Here is a 21,036-nt window from a genome sequence, read left to right on the forward strand (position 1 = left end):
GGATAATATTCTTTTTCCGTTCTCTCGGATCTTATAGGAGAGACTTTACGAATTTCTTCGTAGAAGAGAGAGAGCCTACAAATATGCGGAAAATCGATAGCCAAGTCGAGTGACCAAGAGGTTAATATTATTAGGATGATTCTGGTTGTTGGATAATCGAAGGTGGCGGCGAGCAAAAGAGACTATACCGATCAACGTAAGAAAGAGCAAACAATTAGGCGGAGCCTCACGGTCGAGCGTCGAGATAAGTATCTTCCTGTCGACCCACGAGATCTCACGTGCTTCGTAAATCCTATAGATGTACGGCTATATAAAGAAGCGTTTAATGCGGCTACGCCGATAATGGGACCCATCTATCTACCTGTCCGCGTAATCTGGCAGTTGCATCTCTCTCTCTCTCTCTTCGTTTAGCGCGCGAGCTCGTTTCTACTCATCCTCCTTGGAATTGTCATCGTTTCGCTTTCTCTTCTCTCTGTTGATCTACAAAGAGGCACTCGAGAGAGAAAGAAAGAAAGAAAATATAATAGAAACGAATAGAATTTACGTTCAATCAAAAACACATATCCTTACAATAAAAAAAGGATAGAAAAATGTTCATATAATGAGTAGTGAGCTATATGGTAGAAATGAATGATGGAGAAGTCTGCTATTATATTAGATTACCCGTTGATAAAAAGATGATAAAAAGAAAAAAAGCAGATAGAGTTAGGTGGCATGTCGCGAGTTTGGATCATATCGCAACTACTATGGGATAATGGACCAAACAGGATCTCAAAGATTAAACAAAGAGAGAGAGAGAGAGAGTGTATCGATAATAGCCAGTATCGATATCAAAAGATACGATCCTTTTTCTTGGAGAGACGATAAGACTTGGCCAATGTTTTCTCTTTCTCCCTACTTTACGAACGGATAAATCTCGCAAGTTATTCCCCTGCGGCTAAGGTTCGATCGACCGAGAGAAACTCGTAGAAACGAGGAAAGAATGGGGAAGTGCACTTGAAAGTACTTTAACGATAGAAAAAAAAAAAAAAAAAAAAAAACAAAAACAAAAAACAAAAGGAACGAACAAAAAAAGATTCACGGAGTTTACGAACAAGTTTATGAGTCAGCGTATGTATTATTTCATGGCAGATTGATTGAAATTTATCTCTAGAAGGATAAATCGAATAATTAATTCGTATCAATCTATTAGGCTATACTACTATATATCCGTGCACGTGCTCCGATGGGCAATCCCATGACGCGAATAATACGCGAATAATATACGAATACGATCGAGAGTTAGCTCGATTACAAGCTTAATGCTTTACGGTTAATCATTTCTAGTTGTCGGAAGACCGTCGAATATTTTCCACCTTGGCACGCGTATGTTAGCAGCGTATTAGGTGTCGACGACATATTAGGTATATCTCATATTCATTGACTCGTACATACTGATACAACTAATATCTGGTCGAATCGATAAAACGTGTTAGCTTGTTTAACCGACCGAACGAACAGGAAATAACGATTAGCTTCTACGACATCCAGTTAATCTTCCTACGCAAGACGACGACGACGACGACGACGACGACGACGACGATAAGCGCGCGTTGGTAGGTAATCCAATTAATTGATCACACATTTATGCCTAAGCTGATTATTAAACTAAACAAACTTTCGAACAAATAATTCACATTAATTCAAAGGATTTACTTACTTTCGACCGGCTTCGAGAAATCTATCAAACTCTACGGACATCTTGCAGCAAAGGGCTCGTCTGTTGTGAGAAGATGAACACTTTGTATCGATCATGTGGCCGTCTGAAATCAAACATTATAATGTATGATTAAAGTGAAACTCGTTTTATCGCGTGCAAAATAATCAATTAATTTATATATATTTTCAACTTAAAGTCATTACTGATCAAGAAAGTTACAAAAAAATGTATTACATTTTAAACGACCTTATATACAAGAAGAATGCATTAGATTATTAAAAGAATTGTTAATAACGGGTATACTATTTGTAACAAATACAAATTAAGATAAAAACGTTCTAATTTTAGTATTTTTTGCATTATATTATATTAATCATTATATAGAAAAATAATATTATATAATTATTATATATATATACAATATCCAAAAGTAATACTTTAAAATGCGACAGATGGAATATTATTAATATATGTATTATATATTTATACTTATATAATGTTAATAACAGACAGATAAGAAGGAAATCGAAAAAAGTAATGAGGTAAACGGTTTGAAGAAAGACGATGCGCGTGCCGAGGTCAAATGTCGAACGATCCCCGAGGGCTCGCGTGCTTCTTCATTCCTCTCCGATCATCTTCGATCCAATCACGACCTACCTTCGATTCTAGCACATCATTATAATCAAATGAACGATCGATTTTGTCGAGTAGACGACAATAGCAATAACAACCCGAACAAAGTTTTCATATAAATTTAGAAAAATATGCAAATCAAAGTTAATGTAAAAATCTAAAATCGCGATTGTGTTCCAAAAATTGTCTATGTTTTCGTGTGGAAGAAGCCCGCGGCTCTCTTTTCTCTTCCTATATCTTTCATCTCTTGTGGTTTTCTTCCTCGTCATCTATAGTCGCGTATCTGGCCAGAGGCTGCACTTACAGAATGCACGCAATGCCGGAACACGTCGCAACACACATGCTGCCGCTTGCTCGTCCATATCGCTTTAGCAACATTTCTTTTCTTTTTCCCCCTCTTCTTGTTCTACCCTCCGGTGGAAGGAGGAGGGTAGAAAACCTTAGCATGGAGCCTGCATTCTTATTCGCACTTTCGAGCCTGCTCCCTCGCATACCGACGAATTTGCACGTACAAATTACCAAACGGCTATGTAGAGCGTGTATCCCGCCGACCGATCTTACGATAATGACTACGATAATGACTACGATAAAGACTACGTGGAAAATCAAAATAATACTCACTCGTTTGATTCTGAAAGTATGGATCTTCTCGATCGGTGAAAAACCAGGTCTGCAACAAAAGAAGGAAGGTGTTACTCTGGTTATTACTCTTCCCTTTAATCTTGTTTATTCTTTTTCTTGTTCGAGTTTGCATTCTTACGATTACTACGAGAGAAACGTAAGATGAGTGGTGTGTACACGTGTTAAAATGGACGCCTATTTTTAGTTCAAGTTCTGGTGGAGGGGCAAAGAAAGGGAAAGAGAAGCAGACGCTGACAAACACAGACAGTAAAAGACGGAAGAGTCTCTCTCTAGAGGTCTAGGACATCCGACCATTAACGTTGTTGAAGAAAAAGAAAGAGGAAAACGGGTCACGTCGAGCAGACATTTAACATTTTCTCGAGGACTTTCCTTCTTGGCGCCAATCGTGTCTAACTAATTCGCCCAAAAGTATACCCACCGAGCTACTGAAAAAGTAAAGAATCGAGAAAAAGTACTCGTTGTCGATCATCGCCCTTCTTTGTCAGGTTCAAGTAGCAGAGAGCCTTAAGTCAACGGTGTTACCTCGAATTTCACTCAAGCTCCTCGTATTTCCATCCAACTCCTGACTCTACGTACGACTCTACTCTAGACCATATTTATGCATGATCGCTTTTTTTCTATACCTTTTCTTACTCTTACAGCATAAATTGAATATCAACAAAATGATGATTTTGTTCATCTTACAATTGTGCAAATGTTTGATTTGAAAAATCGTTACGTTATGTTCTAGTTACACTCGAAAGAGACTACGATAGGGAAAATTTATCGCGTTATCAGACGTAATGAGAGGCACTTTTCTCGTTGAAGAGACGACAACGAATCTCGTATTACGTTCTCGCGTTACGCGCTAAACGAAGGCTAGCAAAGAACGATTCGAAGTAACCAAACTACTCTCAAAGTTCGTCTCATTAAGAGCATGAAAGACAATTAAACGCGTCCTTGGTAACCATTTAACTAAATTAAACTTCTTTTCTGTGCTATAAGTTGAACTAATTAGAATTAGTAGGTCTTTCAACGTAAAACTTACTCTCGTTGAATATTATTTTCGAAGAAAAATGCGAATAATTCGAAATATTCGAAAAATTTGATGATGGACAAAGAATAAGATTTAAAATACAAAAGGTAAGAAAAATACAATAGATCTCTAATATATTTCTACGCACCTTTGCAGGTGCAAAGAAAAGAAAGAGGTCGAAAAAGCGAATTTATTCCTCTTTTCTTTGTGGTCAACCTGCTACCTCTACAAGAGATACACCTCCAGACAAGCTACCTTTGAGTACTACCTACTGCACTTATGTTTTTCGACCGTAAATCTCTCGATGTTGGATACAAGAAGGGCTCGTCTGAGGGCTCGTCTCAGGGCTCGTCTCTCTAGGGTTAAGACTGTTCTAGGAAACAGCGTGTGTAGCGGTGGAAAGCAAAGAGAAGCGTTTACAATACGCGTAATTAGCCGTTCCAAGATAATAACTCGGCAAGTAAAAAGTTTGTTGCGTTGAACTACTAATGGCTCGCGTTTGCGCGATCTTCTTTATCCTTTCCCGTTTACCTTTCAGTCTATTATTAACGACAAGTAATACAAATAAATAGGCGATCTATCGCGAAAGCGACGAGGGAGCATTGAAAATATGTACGAGGCAAGAAGAGGAGGCAAAAGAAAACGGTAGTCGTGGGAAAATGAAATGTTTATAACGAGACGAGCGACAACTCCTCTCTTGTCCGCGAATACGCTCGAGTACGCTCGAGTAAACGCACAAAGTACCGTCTATTTCCCTGCCCTCGTCCTCTGCCAAATATATAATATTTGCGAGAACAGACAAATTTCCCTTTTCCCAGCAACAACTCCTTGCTACGAAAAACAAAAACAAAAACAAAAACAAAAAAACAACAAACCTACCTGATCCTTGGCAAATTGAAACCATGTGTCGATGATTGCCGGCAAACGGGAACGATGATAGTGCTTGGTAGTTTTGACACTGAAAAACACGTCATCCAGATTTGTAGAGAAGGGTACGATCGTAGCCGTAGCGACTGGTAGGGTCATAGTCGATCCTCCTCCTCCTCCTCCTCCTCCTCCTTCCTCGATAACGATTCTCCTCGATACTTCGATCACCGCTTCGTTTTTACCATTAATCTCGGTGTTTAACACTTCGACCAGCTGTAAAGAGAAAATGATCAATTGGCAAGTTATCAGAAAGCATTCGATCTTTCGGAGTAGGTAAAGAAAACAATTGAAAATGGTCCCAACCTGAGTTTTCCTCTGAAAGAGGAGAATGGTGACATAGACGGTAGCAAGGATGAAAATCAAAGCTTGCAGGGTTCGTCTCGTTGGAACGGAACGAGCAATCCTCGTTGCATCAACGATATTATTTATACACGGGCTTTTCTGCATTTCGTACGAGGGTGAATAACAACAAACACCTTGCGAGGAACCACCGACAACATCGGCGGCGCCCTCGCCACCCTCGTCACCCTCCTTTTCCTCCTCTTCCTCCTCCTCCTCCTCCTTTTTACCACCCTTGCCCTCGCCCCCCTCCGTCCCCTCCTTCTTCTCCACCACCAACACCTCGACGATGCTACTCCTTCGTTGTCTGCTGGTTCGGTCGTTTCTCAACGACAAACACCAGCCTGCATCGCGCTCCTCCTTTCGTCCCGTCGACGAAAGCACGCAGGACATAACACACTTTGAAAAAAATCACCTCTCCTTCTCCCCGACTTCGTCTTCGTCTTCGTTTTCCTCGTGGTCTTGCAATTAGTCGTGAAAAGTCCCATTATCTTATCTTGTTGCCGCCATCTCCTCCTTCGCTGTTTCCAACGCACCACTAATAACTTAGATTTATTTATGTTTACGCCGCAATTCAAATTCACACTTTTCGATTCATATAACAACTAGTAAATATATGGTACATAAGCACATGGTCTTCTTCTGTCTTATTTTTTTCTCCGTTAATATTTCATCACGATCAACACATTATAAGTTTATTATAGAAAGCTATTAAAAACGCTCGCGACTTTTTTTTATCTCTTATTTTATTTCTTATTTTATTTCTTATTTTATCAGAAATAATGAAATTTGAGAGACACGGTAAAATGTCACAAAGCAAAAACAAATGACGGAAAGATGCACGCGGACTAAAAGTCCCCGACTGACTGAAACACATGACGGTCGTCCCCATGGCTAAACCGTAAACATCCCCTTGCCGCCGTCGCCGCTACCACCGTCACCGCCGAAGAGGGGGGAAACTTTCCTACATTGGTAGGAGGGGCCGAGCGCGCGCTATTTTACGATGATTACAAATATCTGTCTTTACAATATATCGATTTTAACAAGTTTCAAAATATCATTTTTTTACTATTTTTTTTTACATTGTTTCATTTCCATCATTAGAACATTTGTTCAAGGATTTCGATTACAATTGATTAATTAATATAACATTTTACTTATTACACATATACGCAATATATAGAATACTATAGTCAACAGTGCTGCCATCACCCTGTCAAGTTTTGAACAAAATCGCAATAGTTTGGTAATCGCGATAACTTCGACAAAGTTGTCGGTAATGTCGTGGTCTGTTATCGGTAACTTTGACGGATTTAAAATACAGTGAAAATAATGAAAACATTAAGGTCGAAATAACAAAATTAAGATGAATAATTTAGTCTTATTCTTATTATAATAATTAATTATTAAGATAGTTATATTTACATTTGTACATGATCGAATTCGGTTGGTAATATAAAAAAAATTATATTGGACAATTATAAGTACTAGTCATGAATAGATATTCAAATTGAGTATGAATATACTTGATACCCCATAATCGATCCAAATTGCAAGAATAAGATTCATTCGGTTTCTTTTCTTGCTAGTCACAGTTAAATATTTCAATTTCGAATTGTTTGTAAAAAAAAATTAAATAAACTATGTCACAAATAAATATCTGTCAATTACAAAATGAAATGGAAAAGATTTGCTTAAAAAGTTGGGAAAACTTGATCAATGAATAATTAATTTCATTTAAACATCAGTTTTCCCTATCTCACTCTTTTCTTTAATAAGAAATATTTTCTTTGCCACTTCATTGATTCTTCTTTCGACAAAATATTCACGTGGCTCTCCGACGTAGCAATACTATACTGTTATATAGCTTTATTGCCGGTCCTAAGAGTAAACCTAACAACGATACCAAATCTTCTTGCGTCAGCATTAAAAATGCTTCTCCATCGATATTCTAAAAAAAGAAAAAAGAACAACAATTAATACGTATAACAATAATAAATAACAATTAAACGAATTTGAAGTGTCATTTGTAAGATACTTTAGAAAATGTATAAAATATACTTACATGTTTTCTAAAAATATTAGCAATTTCTTTACAATTTGGGACACTTTGAATAAACTTAATAACTTCTTCATTCGACCAGCGTCGAGGATTTGTATTCTGTTGAGAAACTACTCTGTTTAAGACGGTACTATGTTTTGCCCATATGTGCGGTGCGTCTGGTAGAGGATGATAACCAGGATCGTAGACCGATTGGTATAATTCTGTACGTAATTGTTTATCTGGCATAACAGCACCAAATTGTGTGGTATTTAATACCGTATCACCGTATGTAGAATTTGAAAGAGTATATATAGAATCATCAGAAATTTGTCGTCTACAAAAGATAGAATAAGATTATTAATAATTTGCATTAAACGATTATACATTAACTTAGACTTTAATGGATTTTGAAGAAGAAAATATAACGACGAACCTTTTTTTACGTTTCCTCGAAACTTCCTCATCGTCGGATTGTCCATCGCTGTGAAGAGTTTTCGACTTGCTTGATCTAAAAAAAAAAAAAGAAAAGTATAAGTAAAAAATTTGAAAATTAAAGTAAAAATTAAATATTCATATAAACAAACGAAATATTTACCTTTCAGATTTTTCCGAATTTTCAGACTTGTCATTTTTATCGGAATCTCCATCCTCTTGTTTCACATCTTTTTCAGTCTTTAAGAGTCGTTCTTCAGAGAAAGAAAGTTTCTCCATTTTGTCTATTTTGTCTATTTTTTCTATTTTCTCAGGCTTCTCGAGCTTTTCGAGCTTTTCCAATTTTTCCAACTTTTCAGTTTTTTCCAACTTTTCAAGCTTTTCAAGCTTTTCAATCTTCTCAGGCTTTTCTATTTTCACTTTTTCAATTTTATCGACTCTTGCTACTCTTTCCTGCGGCGACTCTTCATCGACGTCGCAACTGATTTCATTTTTTGTGATTAATCTATCTGATAAGGTCTTATTTTTGTTTAAATTTTGAGGTGAATAAGGACAGCCAGATGGTGAATTATGTGTAGCAAATTTAGGACCCTTTACGTGTCCTATACCACGACATCCATACGTACCACATTCTGATTTATCATTCGGATTATCTGGTGCTATTGAACAAAACAAAATTAGTATATAATCTTTACGTTGTGCTACAATGTTTATAGTAAACATAAAAATCATATATATAGATCTTACTTAATGGTGCTTCCAATGGATGTCCAGTTTTTAAACACCATCCCATCGGATGTATGTCTGGGGAATCATCGTCGACCCAATAAGCATGATTCTCTGGCCAACCATCAAAACGTATTTTCAACCTAGGAAGATAAGTTAAAGATTTAATTAAACGCTATCTCAAATGTTTAATTATTTCATTATAATAAAACAGACATGGAATACTAACATATGATCTTTCACATCTTCGACAGTGGCTACTCTAATAAGTTGTGGAACTCTTATATCAACTGCTTCTAATTTCATACCACGTTTAAATCCACAAGGTGGTCGTTGTTTGAAAGCTCTCGCCGGTGCTGCCATAGAACGAGTTTCTTTTAGATAAGTGTCCCATGTAAAGTTCTTGGGTTCTTTATAATCTACAAAATATCAATTGTTTATTACTATACATTGATGCAGACAAGCGTGATATAAAAATAAGTATTATTTGGTATAGATATTTACTGTTGGGAGGAGTAAGACTGTGTCCATTATGATGACACCATCCCACGGGATGAATGTAAGGTGAACTTGCATCTGCCCAATAATCATATACCTCGTCCCAAGAATCAAAGTGAACTAATATCCGAGAATCCATTAAACCTGCTATACTTGCTACACAAACTAAAGATGAGTGTTTACGATCGACTGCTTCCAGTTTCATACCCAAACGAAATCCAGTTGGAAAAACGGACTAAAATAGTTAATATAAAGAAATATTATTTAATTTATTCCACATTAATAATAAAATTGATGAAACAACAAACGTGCATACATAAGTACGTATACTTACATTTTTATTGGAAAATATATTTTTTGGAGCTGCAGTAGCTTTACAAATTTTCAGATAGGCATTCCAGTTGAAATTAGAAGATACATAGCCTTTTGGTGGATCAAGACGATGTCCATTTTTTTCTGACCAACCAATTGGAAAAATATCCATGCTATCCGCGTTAGCCCAAAAATCATAATTTTCTGGGTAACCATCAAAATGTAAACGTATTCTATATCCTGAAAAAATCATTGAAAATAGGTTGAACTACTCGCGATACTATTATTTATTAATTCAATTATAATTGTCTTAATTACTTACCTACTACTTCGACTACTGTAAGAACGCAATAACGAGATGGACGTTCAGGATCTATTCCCTCTAATTTCATTCCGGGTTTGAAGTTATTTTTTCCATATGGAAATGCATCTTTAAATAATTTCACTGGCGCAGATTTGGCTTTATAATGCTCAAGATACTTAGGCCAAGAAAAACCAAGTTTCCCAGTTTGCCATGGATACTGTATGAACAATAATAAAATCGTTTCAATTGATGCTTAGCAAAGAAATGATTTCAAAGTTAAAAAAAAAAAAAGAAATGAATTTTAAGTTTTATTTTGTACCTTAGATGATTCTGAAAAATCTCCTTGGCATTCGTCATCCATCGCGCCAATGGTATCTTTTGTATCTTCGTCTGTTTCAGATTTAATCTTCTCCTGCAATTTTTCTTCCATTTCTTTAGCTTGCTGTTGTTCTTGTAACAATCTTTTTCGTTTACGTTTTACACGCAAATCTCTGTAAAAAAAAAAAAAAAAAAAAAAAAAAAAAAAACAAATGAAAAGACAAAGAATTAATAACAATGTGATTTAATAAATCGTTCAAATGATAAAATTACCAATATAAATTGTAATACATACTTAAGGTCTTTTTCTTTTCGCATTGAAGGTTGTTTCTTAGATTCTATTAGATCTGTACATGTTGGACTGCAAGATATTGGACTCTCAAATTCTGCAGCTAGGCCATAACAACCACAACCCTCGCAATGATAGACTGTATCAGCAGATAAAGTCCTAGTTTTCCGATCTTCCGCTGTTCAACAATTTTTTCGATTAGTAAACTATATCTTCGAGTAATAAAATTACTTTGACTTACCTTTTTTCTCACTAATGGCATTATTGGTTATAACAGGACTGGATTTTGAAGAATTTTGCATTAAACATACATTTTCCTTATCACCAATATTGCCATCTTTAGTCTGCTTAATTGTTTCACCATCTTCGACAACTTCAATTATCCCCAATTCATTCATACAAAACTGAGGAAACAATGAATACAATTAATAACATAATATTGAAAAAATGATGACAATTGAGTTATATAAGAAATGACTGTATAGAATAGAAATATTGTATTTATAAAAATTACCTTCAATGTACTTCCTGGCAAAGTTCCTACACCATCTTTCCAATCTAATACTTTAGTAGCGTCGAAATTGGAATCGTTTTGCTGAGAGACATTAAACAGCTCTTTCATATCATCATGATTCATTTTCATTTCATTTTTATTTTCCAACACGGGTTCGACTGTACAACTTGTAGGAGTTTTAATTATTTCTATTTTGATATCGTCGTCTATACTCGTCGTATTTAATTTCATTGATTTTTCTTCGCTAGGAATGACTTTAATCAAAGTAATATCATCATCGTTCTGTACTTTTTTATCTTTATCTTGTTCTGATTCAGGACTACTAAGCGCATAAGTCACATCAGCCATGGTTTCTTGCGACGATTTATATTTTTTCAATCGCTTTTCATTAGAAGCTCTTAAAATATTACTTATAGTCTTTCTCTTTTTTTCTGGAATAATAGTATCGTCCTTTTTAGGAATAGGCGTAATAACTGCTGAATCTGGATTTTCTGTAATTTTGATACTATCTGTAGAATTGTTATTTCCTTTATTCGCGTTTAATAAGCTCATTTTTGCAATTGGATGTAACGGTGGTGGATGCGTTGCAGAATTGGTAGTTTTTGATTCTCGTAATACTAAAATATTAAATGAAATTGAAATCATGTATAATATTTTTCTAAATATCATATTAAATATAGGATCAAAATATAATGTTACCTGTAATCGTTCCCTTGCTATCGGTACTGATTTGACCATTATTGATCTTCAAATTAAACATACTGGATTTGGCAGAACCACTTTGTTGGGGAATGCTTACTGGTAATAGCAGATTTGTCATATGTTTAGATGGTTGGCTTTGCGAACAAGCAGTCGTGCTTGTTGATGTCTGCGCCAATTGTGATATAACTGGGGCAATAACTAACTTAGGTTTAGTTATTTGAGTAGTCGTTAAAGCTCCTATATTTTAAGAAAGTTCAAATTACATAAAATCAGTTCTTACACCCACGCACACGCGCACGCACACGCACACGCACACGCACAAGCATTCAAATAAATAAGTATAATATAAAACTTAAAACTATATTAAATAAATAATCACCTGCTGGGATCACGACAGATTCGCGTGATTTATTTGGTTTGATAAGAGTCCCAAGATATGCAAATGTATGTTTTCCTGACTGCGAATTCGTCTGATTTCCCTGAGAAGTATTTAGGGGTACGATCTGCGCAGTAGATGTATTAGATTTTCTAAGCAATATATGTTTTTGTCCTTGTGCAGTGTTTGTAGTATTGACTGTATTAACAGGACGATGAATTACAATATGTTGCTTGTTTTGCGAAGTAGTAACTTGACCTGGACTCTGTATAAATACTTTATTTTGTCCACTAACAATCTGAAATATATTTAAAACTGTATGTTAAAAATACGTTCACCTAGAATTATTGGAATATAAACACAGATTTACACAAAATGATAGAAATTATGTAATTACGGTATTAATTATGTCTTATGAAAATTATAACTCCGTATATATGCAATCTTGCTTATTAATATTTTCAATATGTATTTCTTGTAATTATTTGATTTATTACAAAAAAAAAACATGATATAATCAAAATGTGTATATAAATATATAAGTAATTGTATGTGTAAAGAAATGAAATGTAGAACGCTTAATGCATAAATCTACTTATATAATATATCAATTACAAAAATAATGAATAATTTTGAATATTGAAAGCAAACGATGCATCTATAATAATACGTAATAAATTACCTGATTATTAACGGGATTAATGATGGCAGCCAGCTGAGTAGCAGTAGAAGAAACAAGCGTTTGATTTGCAGCTGCAGTCTGACCAGAACGCATTTTGCCCTGTTGAATATATAATACTGGCATAACTGATGTGGAAGAATCGTCCAATTGTTGGGACTCAGTTATACTATTATCATCACAGTCGTCAACTACTATTTCTTCTTCCATTCTATAATAATGGAAAATTAACAAAATGTTATAAACAGATAAATGTTTGTCAGATAAAAAAAAAAATTGTGATTTTTGTTGATGTATATTAAAATTGTACAATCTGTTATAACATGTAAATTGTATTAATCACCTTAAATATTCGATTTGACTTTTAACCATTTTTGATAATGAGCAAATGATATTCAAACGAGGAACTGAATTGTCAATAAAAGTTTACAGTTAATAACACCCACTGATTTATCAATCTGTACAACATATCTGTAATCGGTTTTATTCGTCCAGTAATTACTTCAAGACAACTTTTTCAAGCACGAAAGAGTTAAATGAAAACAGGAAAATAACTGTAGAAATGATATTAATTGATTAAAAAATAAAATAACAATGAAAATATGAGTTAATTAACAAACGTATGATAGTGATGTATCACAATGTGACATACCTAATTATAATTATTGTTCCTATAAGAAAATTCGATTTTTTTTCAGTTACATAATTCCAATTAATTGTGATAAAATTGCATATGTAGTAAGTTTGATGTTGTGAAGAAGTAAGTACCGTTGTAACAGCTCCGTACACTTCATTCACAAAATTTTCTATTCAACAATATGTATGGACTGGGCGTCGGATCTATCGGTAAAAGAATTTGAAATACGCGCCCAATTATTAATGACGAGGAGAGTATAGTTACGTTTCTTTTACACTTTGAAATATCGGAAATATAATAGAAATCTATTAGTTTCTGGTGATACTTATAAATCGTGATTAATGTACTATCATAATTATTGTGTCAAGTGTATCTCTTCATTTAAATACTCAATGAAATCTTTGGACACGCTTGAAGAGCAATTTAACAATTCAATTCGCACGGATTCTATATCGTCCTAAACACAACGCACAATTTTCATTCCTGCAAAAGAGGAACACTAGCTAACAAAAGATATATATCTCTTTCTCACTAAAGCCTGATCTTTCCAAAAGTATTGCATTTGTAGATAACTAGCAACAAACTTATCGCGTACACCATTATTTTAAACTAAAATCCGTACTACCTTCAAAGGTTTTATACCATTCAAGCTTCGGTCTCTCTAAACTACTGCTACTTTCCCATAGGTTCGAACGACACTATCAATGGCGCTGCAGTCTAACGGTACCTAACCTTACGAACGCCAAATACCACGTGATGTTCCAAGAGTAACAGCCAATCAAAGAACTTTGGTCAACTCCTTCTCCTCCTAACTAACTTCACACATATTTATTGCAAGCAAAAGGACAATTTCAAGCCAAGTTCTAAATCATTTGATTATCGATGATCGACGATCGACAACGAATTGTATCTTTCGATACAATATATATCTATGTTAGTTATTTAACAATTATCTTAGACTTTCCATAATAAAACCGATTAAAAAATAGGACTTTTTCAAATATATATGTACCTATGTCTCATTCCATTAATTCAACTTGTTCCTTTATTCGCATTCGTAAATCTATCATCAATCCTATTCGCTCTCTTTCGATACATTATTATTCGTTATTATACTTTTATTCTTTTATTTATCCTAATATCAATAACTATATATTAATAAACAATAATTAAAAGACAATACATCTAATGAAAATCAAATGCAAAGTATTGACTTTAATCTAATCAATTGTTCATTAGACTTTATTCAAGATAATAAATGGAATAATAAATAAGATTAATATATGATTAAGCTATGTAAAGTCCGACTTATTGTAAATGTAAGATTTCTTATCGCGGTTTAATTGGTTGACCATAGGTCTACGTTTATCAAAATAAATTTGACTTTATTCAAGTAGTCGTACTTTTAAGAAGCTTTTCCGTCAATGTACAGTAAATTCTAAAGATCAATATTATACTTGGAAAGATATAATCACTCTACAAATAAATTCTATTGTATATAGATAAACGAAATCTAACTTGTTAAAATAATTTATAAGTATAAATGTCAACTTATTTTACGCGCGACAAACTTTGCTTTAATAACCTCTAAAGTGTGCGTTCGCCATTAGTAATAAAAATGCATCTATCGATTACTAGGTACCGCTGTAACCTGTATCGATAGTTGGAAATATCGCATACACGTGACTATAATATTATCCCATTTTAATGATTTCTCATAAAAAATATTATGCATTAGATGGCATACGACGATCTAGTGACTTTTGAAAAGGAAAAAAATTCAACTAACATGTTAAATAAAGTAGTAAGAAAAGTATCAAAACTAAATTATGGAATGTTACAATTCTATATAATATATATATAGAATATATACAGGTATACGCACACACATACATGTGTTCACAAATTGCATATGCATTTTAACACGGGACCATGCAAGTATGCAAGTTATATATATACATAGGTATATATATATATATATATATATATATATATATAAAAAAATGAATTCTATAATCAAGTTATATCGTTAAAAATGTTACGATTCATGAAAACAAAAGACATTCATATTTTCACCCGACTTTTTTCTCGAAAGAAAATTTCTTTAAGGCTATGTTTTTTTGTCTTTTTCTCTTTCTTTTGATAAATTTATATACATATAAAATATATAAACAAGTTGTAAATAAATTAAAATGAAATGTTGGAGTAGTCATAAAGGAATAATCGATCGTAATAATTGCAATGTTGTAAACTCATGGTTACGATCGTACATGCATGAACGCTGTTAAAAACAAAAAATAGATGCAAACACAAAGTACTATCGTTAAAGATGCAGTAGGAGGTAAAAAAAGAAAGAGTGATTAAAACAAACATGCAAGCTTTCTCTTTTCTCTCGTTATGCGATATTTTAATGAATATTTTTACTTTTCAAAGCTCAATCTGCAAAGTTACACTAAGCTTCATATACGCATGTACTATACACATATACTTACGAGAGTAAACGAATGTTGACCTAACGAATCCAGTCGAAAATTTAACGTTGTATTTACCAATGCTCACGTTTCGCTCAATTTCAATAAACTCTATGAAATACTCAATATCTCATAATAGTAGAGCAATATTTTACACTATAACGACGCATTAATGACTGAAGAAAATGTATGATTATAAACTCACGTTTTAAAGTCTGTCGCCATCATCTGTGAGGAGGAACGATATTAGTTACAATGCGCATGCGCGCCAACCCATGTTGCTCTACGAAGGTTCGTTCACATTTGTGCGAGTTACCATCCACAGAGATGTAAAACAATAAGACCACAAGCTGTATTTTACTTTTCTTCAAATATTTCTCAAATATTAAATGTTACTCCAGTAAAATATGCTGATCTAGATGCTTTTCGTTCTAGGTACTTTCATCCTTTGTCCACTTTTTATAACATTATCGATTGCTATCCAAGATCATGAATTCATATACATCATTCAGAAAAATAAGAAAAAGCAAATAACAAAACTGAAATTAGGAACAAAGTCAAATGTATTATTTGCAATGAATATTTACTAAGATATTATATCGATTTTTCTTTTTTCTTATTCTAATATGTGCATGAGTTAAGAAAAGTAAATAGAAATTTTGATCGATATTTATCTATATCAATAAGATTTCAATTAAAATCGTGTACACAGCTAATTAAAATAAAGACTAATAGTATCTTATTTAACAAAAATACCCAATACACATACATACGCATTATTAGATAGATATATTTCTCTCTCTCTCTCTATATATATATATATATATATCTATATATGTGCAAGTATATAAATATCGACCTTCAAATGCGTGCGCTTTTCAAATTTATCGAGCGCCACCAACGCATCATTTATGCACTATATATAACCAAATTAAAGCATAGAAAAAATCAACTAATTTCAAAGATACTACTTATGCAGGAGAAAAAAAGTAAATAAATTATAATAGCGTTGAAAAGTTGAAATAATATTCAATTAGTATATGCATTCATATATATTCAAATTGATTCGTTTATTGTTCTTTCAACGTTACTAATAACTTTCTCTCTTTATAGTGTCATCTAGTATGGTTGACGCCTGCGCTTAACAATATTACATGCTTATAATAGGCCGATTAACATAAATGCAATTATTAAATTATAAGAGATTTTTGAACAATTAACTAGAAATGCAAATTGTCCAAAACGAATATCAAAATTGAAAAGTATCTTTTTTGGATTGTCTTGCATTGTTTTTTAATGTAAAGGTGAGAAATTATTAAAAAGAAAAAAAGACATTAATTTGAGGGAAGAATATTTGACGGATCGTCATTTGATTTCTCTCTCTCTCTCTCTCTCTCTCTACCTCGGTTTTCTCCCTCTCTCTCACTGGGAAGATAGAGAGCGCGCATTGGCGTAACTAGTATTTATTTTATTCCATCAGCTGATTCACGTTGTTCGCACTCATGCACCTTTTCCGCTTGTCAAAACAGCATAAAAGTGTGCGTTAGTATACACCAATGCATCAGTATAGCGCGTCTTGTTGTATAATACAGCACGAAGTATATTCGTTATAATATGTTAACGTTTAGATTTACACGACAGTCTAAGTTTTGATTTTTTCCTAAGTGACAGCTTCGACTCCATTATTCTCTCGTCATTGGATTGTATTCTCACTTTGGCAGAGGTAAGCTTCAACGAAATAACGTTAGATGTACGTTAATTATTAACATCGTAGATTCCTTTTTTTCATGATATTCCTTTCAAAAGCAGTATTTTTAACTTTCCATTTAAAAAATAGATACATCTATTTTTGTTTTCTTTTTCGTTAAATCATAAAAGTATATGTATATGTCGAACACAACACAACAAACAAGTCCAAGATACATATTCCTGTTATCGTATAATTATCATTACGTCGATCGATAAAAAGAGAATAAATTTAGAATTCTATTAGTTTTTTTTTTGAGCTCTATTAACTGCGAACCACATTGTTGTGGCATTTGATATTACATTTAATATTTTTTACTAAGCAACGCTTACAGACAACGCTTCATATTTATCGGTATAGTATATTTCATTTGTAAGGTTATTTTTAAAGATAACTTCTTAACGCATACATATGTGGTATCATGCTACATATAGAATAAATATATGTAATAGATAATATATGGACGTTTATATTATTTTCTTGTACTTTGGAAAGTCGTATTTTGATTATTGCTACAGTTGTACATTATTTTATATCATTTGATTAAGTCAGTAAACGATCATAACTTGAGAGCAGTTTTCTATTTTAAATTTGATTACATTTATCGCTTTATGTGAAAATATATATATATTATAACTTGTTACAGGGTATATAACATAATAATTTGATGATTAATTGTTAACATAATCTTTGTTAAACAGAAGAACAAATCTTGTCTTATCAAGATGGGAAGTGCCGTTAGTAGTGGACAAAACAATGATGAATTGGTAGATAATTTAATGACATCTGGTTATATAAGAACAAAGAAAGTTGAGCAGGTATTCAGAGCTGTTGATCGTGCTGATTACTTCCTATCTTTGTATCGAGAAAGTGCGTACAAGGATCTTGCTTGGAAGCATGGCAACATCCATTTGTCAGCACCATGCGTCTACAGTTTGGTAATAGAAGGTCTTTCATTAGAGCCCGGATTGAGTTTTCTGAATCTTGGATCAGGAACTGGATATCTTAGTACAATGGCAGGACTAATACTAAGTAAGAAAATAATGATATCACATCGACTAATTGTCATTGAACTTGTTACATTGTTTTATCTTTCTTAGGTCAACATGGGACAAATCATGGTATAGAATTACACGAGGATTGTCTAAAATATGCGTATGAACGTTTAGAAGAATTTAAACAAAAATCTTTAGCTTTAGATGAGTTTGATTTCTGCGAGCCATCATTTGTACAAGGTAGTATAATATAATAGTATATAATGATTAGAATAACGTCAATGAAATCTATTGTCTAAGACTATTTTTGATTTAATAGGAAACTGTTTAAGCATTGTACCTGGCAGACAATACGATAGAGTGTATTGCGGTGCAGCTTGTCCAGAAAGTCATGAGGCACTTATCAAACAGTATGTTAAAATTGGAGGAATTTTAGTGATGCCTTTCAAAGAGCATTTACTTAGAATTCAAAGAGTCGACGAAAATGCTTGGACACATCATACGATGCTTCCTGTATCTTTTGCGCCATTGATCATTCCTACGTCCGAGGAACAAAATTTATTTCATTTGCGTAAGTAAACAAAAGTTAAACGTTTGTGTCTCTAATAGATTGATATAAAAAATGAATAATATATAAAATTAATATTTTATAGCGGAATGTTATCCATTATCTTTACAAGAATTATGTCGTAATAGAATTAGACATAGATTGAGAGAAAATGTCTGGCAACAACATACAGAATTGGAAACCAGAAAACCTATACTGCTAAGACAAAGATCCAGTTTACCTGCCCGTGCCTCGAAACGTTTTGTAATACCTATTTTTGAAGAATCAGATGAAGCGGTTTTCGATGAAGATGCAGAATTTGCAGGGAGAGCTCGTTTATTGCTCAACGTAGATACTCATCCTGGAGAAGCCATTACAACGACCTTACAGTTATTAAGAGCTGTCATACAACCGCACCTAGGTGAAAATAGACAACAGAATCATTGGCAGGAATCGAATGACGAAGATAGTGACGGACAATATATCGTCGCGTCCGTTGATTTGCATCACGATAATAACGAAGAAAGAAAAGAGACCGAAAGCGAAGCGTTACTCGACGAAGCTGGAAGAGCCAATACTAGCGAGAATAATGTCAATTCAAGTTACGACCAATCTCAAGATCAAATGCAAAAGCAATCCAGTCAAATTCTAGAACAGCACTCATCTTTATCAGAGGCGTATATAAATATGAGCGAAAGTGATAGCGACAGCGACAGCGAAGCCGAACAAGAGACATCTTTTACTCAGCGTAAAAAAATAGCGAAACGTGAAAAATCCGATAGCGGTATAATAGAAGATGCTAATCTAACTACTGACGATGGTAGTTCTAGTTCAAATACAAGTCAAACAGATTCGAAGAATACCGACGATTTCAATTCCATGGAAGTTGATTTGTCCGATATCACGGTCAATAAGTCTGCAAAGAATATGTATAAATCTTATCCCGATCCTGCGGAAAGCATTCCAAACGAGAATGTAACATTTGGACATTACGTTGATGGCAATGCTTTTTCGACATATATGAAAGAAAAGATACATCAGTTACCATTGCCTTTCTCATTAAAATTGTACATAAATTATAATCGGCATCTATAATGTACACATAGAGTAGCAATTAGACTTAATCATTATTCTTTAATTTAAATATTCTAATAAATACATAATTCTCTTCTTATATTATACAGTACTTCATTGTCATTTATAGCTGCTCTCCAGCTACAGTTGACCTTCGTACGTTACTACATTAATTTTGAAAAAGATAGGCCTACGAAGTGTTACAAGTGATATTTGGCGGCCAAAATGTTCTTTCATGTAAATCATTTCATTTGAAAAATTATTTTATTAAATTCTTTTTTGTTTTAAACGAAAGAAGAGAACAAGTTGTTAGATATAAATCTTGTAAGGTAAATTACTCTTTAGATTTCTATATCATTGTGAATTGTGTCAACGATACTCTATATTTTTCATGATTAATATCATAGAAATGAAAAAGGTGAGAAAACAGCGAATAATGAGAAATTGCACTGTCGTTGATACTGTCTTATTGACCGAATATACATATTTCAAGTGGCAAAAATGACTGCCTTATCGTATGAGCGTGTATGCGTCTATTTATCTGTATGTACATATCTGTATCAAATTACTAAACTTGGTCTCTCTGCGAGATTCTTTAACAACAACAACAAAAAAAGAAAAAAAAAAAAAGATAAGTCGTATATAAATTTTCAAAGGGTTGTGACAAACGTTGAATCGAAAAATGCATATATAAGGACTTTTTTTATTGACGCAGATTAAACGAGTAATATCGAAAAACACACGCTACTTAGGATAAAAAAAAAAAAAAATACACGGAAATGTACAAAATGCAAAAAATATAACGGGCGAATAATTTGCATATACATATTTATCGAACTTCCCGATGATAAAGTTTAGCTGACAATGAGTATTGAAATTGAAATAGTATCCATTAATTAATTTACGCAATTTCATATGATAATAAAACGTTTACGATCGATGATCAAGATAATTAGGTTTTTAGTTTGAAGACTATCATAGAGTTTCTAATTAAAAAAAAATAAATACTATTTAGTAATAACTCGTTTTCTTTTATTTACCTCTACTATTTACCTATTAGATTTTAAAGATTGATGATTGTCTATTTGTGGTATTATTTTTGATATTAGCAATTAG

The 21,036-nt window shown here is 33.3% G+C and overlaps 3 protein-coding genes across 8 annotated transcripts in view; 1 reads left to right on the forward strand and 2 right to left on the reverse strand.

Annotated features, from left to right (window-relative positions):
* The window catches only part of fng (Fringe glycosyltransferase), a 24,482-nt gene extending 18,392 nt beyond the window's left edge, over positions 1-6,090 (reverse strand). For both annotated transcript variants that reach the window (XR_001475863.2, XM_015323001.2), the window contains exons 1-4: positions 5,220-6,090; positions 4,869-5,129; positions 2,954-3,002; positions 1,700-1,802 (exon numbers count right to left, since the gene is read on the reverse strand). Coding sequence is in view for 1 of the 2 variants with exons in the window: in XM_015323001.2 (XP_015178487.2) it covers positions 1,700-1,802; positions 2,954-3,002; positions 4,869-5,129; positions 5,220-5,648 (842 nt within the window). In the remaining variant the exon portion in view is untranslated. The remainder of the gene's footprint in view (positions 1-1,699; positions 1,803-2,953; positions 3,003-4,868; positions 5,130-5,219) is intronic.
* Positions 5,829-15,829, reverse strand: l(3)mbt (lethal (3) malignant brain tumor). 4 transcript variants are annotated; one of them, XM_015322994.2, is made up of 17 exons: positions 15,763-15,829; positions 12,453-12,660; positions 11,774-12,068; positions 11,392-11,631; positions 10,693-11,309; positions 10,420-10,582; positions 10,185-10,356; positions 9,891-10,062; positions 9,590-9,788; positions 9,290-9,507; positions 8,962-9,190; positions 8,687-8,876; positions 8,479-8,600; positions 7,895-8,390; positions 7,733-7,807; positions 7,321-7,633; positions 5,829-7,206 (listed from the first exon to the last, which is right to left on the reverse strand). In XM_015322994.2, exons 1-17 carry the CDS (start codon positions 15,783-15,785, stop codon positions 7,081-7,083), a joined length of 3,858 nt encoding a protein of 1,285 aa, XP_015178480.2. In that variant the 5' UTR covers positions 15,786-15,829; the 3' UTR covers positions 5,829-7,080. The 4 variants fall into 4 exon arrangements, with proteins under 4 accessions (XP_015178480.2, XP_015178484.2, XP_015178486.2 ...); XM_015322998.2 differs by having other exon boundaries at positions 15,579-15,801; XM_015323000.2 differs by lacking the exon at positions 15,763-15,829 and adding an exon at positions 13,712-13,792.
* An 883-nt stretch (positions 15,830-16,712) lies between these two features.
* Positions 16,713-20,941, forward strand: LOC107067444 (uncharacterized). Of its 2 annotated transcripts, none has more exons than XM_015322970.2 (5): positions 16,713-17,280; positions 18,006-18,336; positions 18,405-18,539; positions 18,619-18,870; positions 18,953-20,941. In XM_015322970.2, the coding sequence occupies exons 2-5, from the start codon at positions 18,030-18,032 to the stop codon at positions 19,939-19,941; spliced, it is 1,683 nt and encodes a 560-aa protein (XP_015178456.1). In that variant the 5' UTR covers positions 16,713-17,280; positions 18,006-18,029; the 3' UTR covers positions 19,942-20,941. The 2 variants fall into 2 exon arrangements, with proteins under 2 accessions (XP_015178456.1, XP_015178457.1); XM_015322971.2 differs by lacking the exon at positions 16,713-17,280 and adding an exon at positions 17,287-17,658.
* Positions 20,942-21,036: the final 95 nt, after the last annotated feature.

Source organism: Polistes dominula, unplaced genomic scaffold (genome assembly GCF_049000335.1).
Source record: "Polistes dominula isolate Pdom_NZ unplaced genomic scaffold, Pdom_raw_medaka contig_20, whole genome shotgun sequence".
Classification (NCBI taxonomy): domain Eukaryota; kingdom Metazoa; phylum Arthropoda; class Insecta; order Hymenoptera; family Vespidae; genus Polistes; species Polistes dominula.

Coding starts and splice junctions, on each gene's coding strand:
- LOC107067444 (XM_015322970.2), top strand. CDS start 18,030: ATGGGAAGTGCCGTTAGTAGTGGACAAAACAATGATGAATTGGTAGAT. Junction 18,337..18,404: donor AATGGCAGGACTAATACTAA/GTAAGAAAATAA, acceptor TATCTTTCTTAG/GTCAACATGGGACAAATCAT. Junction 18,540..18,618: donor CGAGCCATCATTTGTACAAG/GTAGTATAATAT, acceptor TTGATTTAATAG/GAAACTGTTTAAGCATTGTA.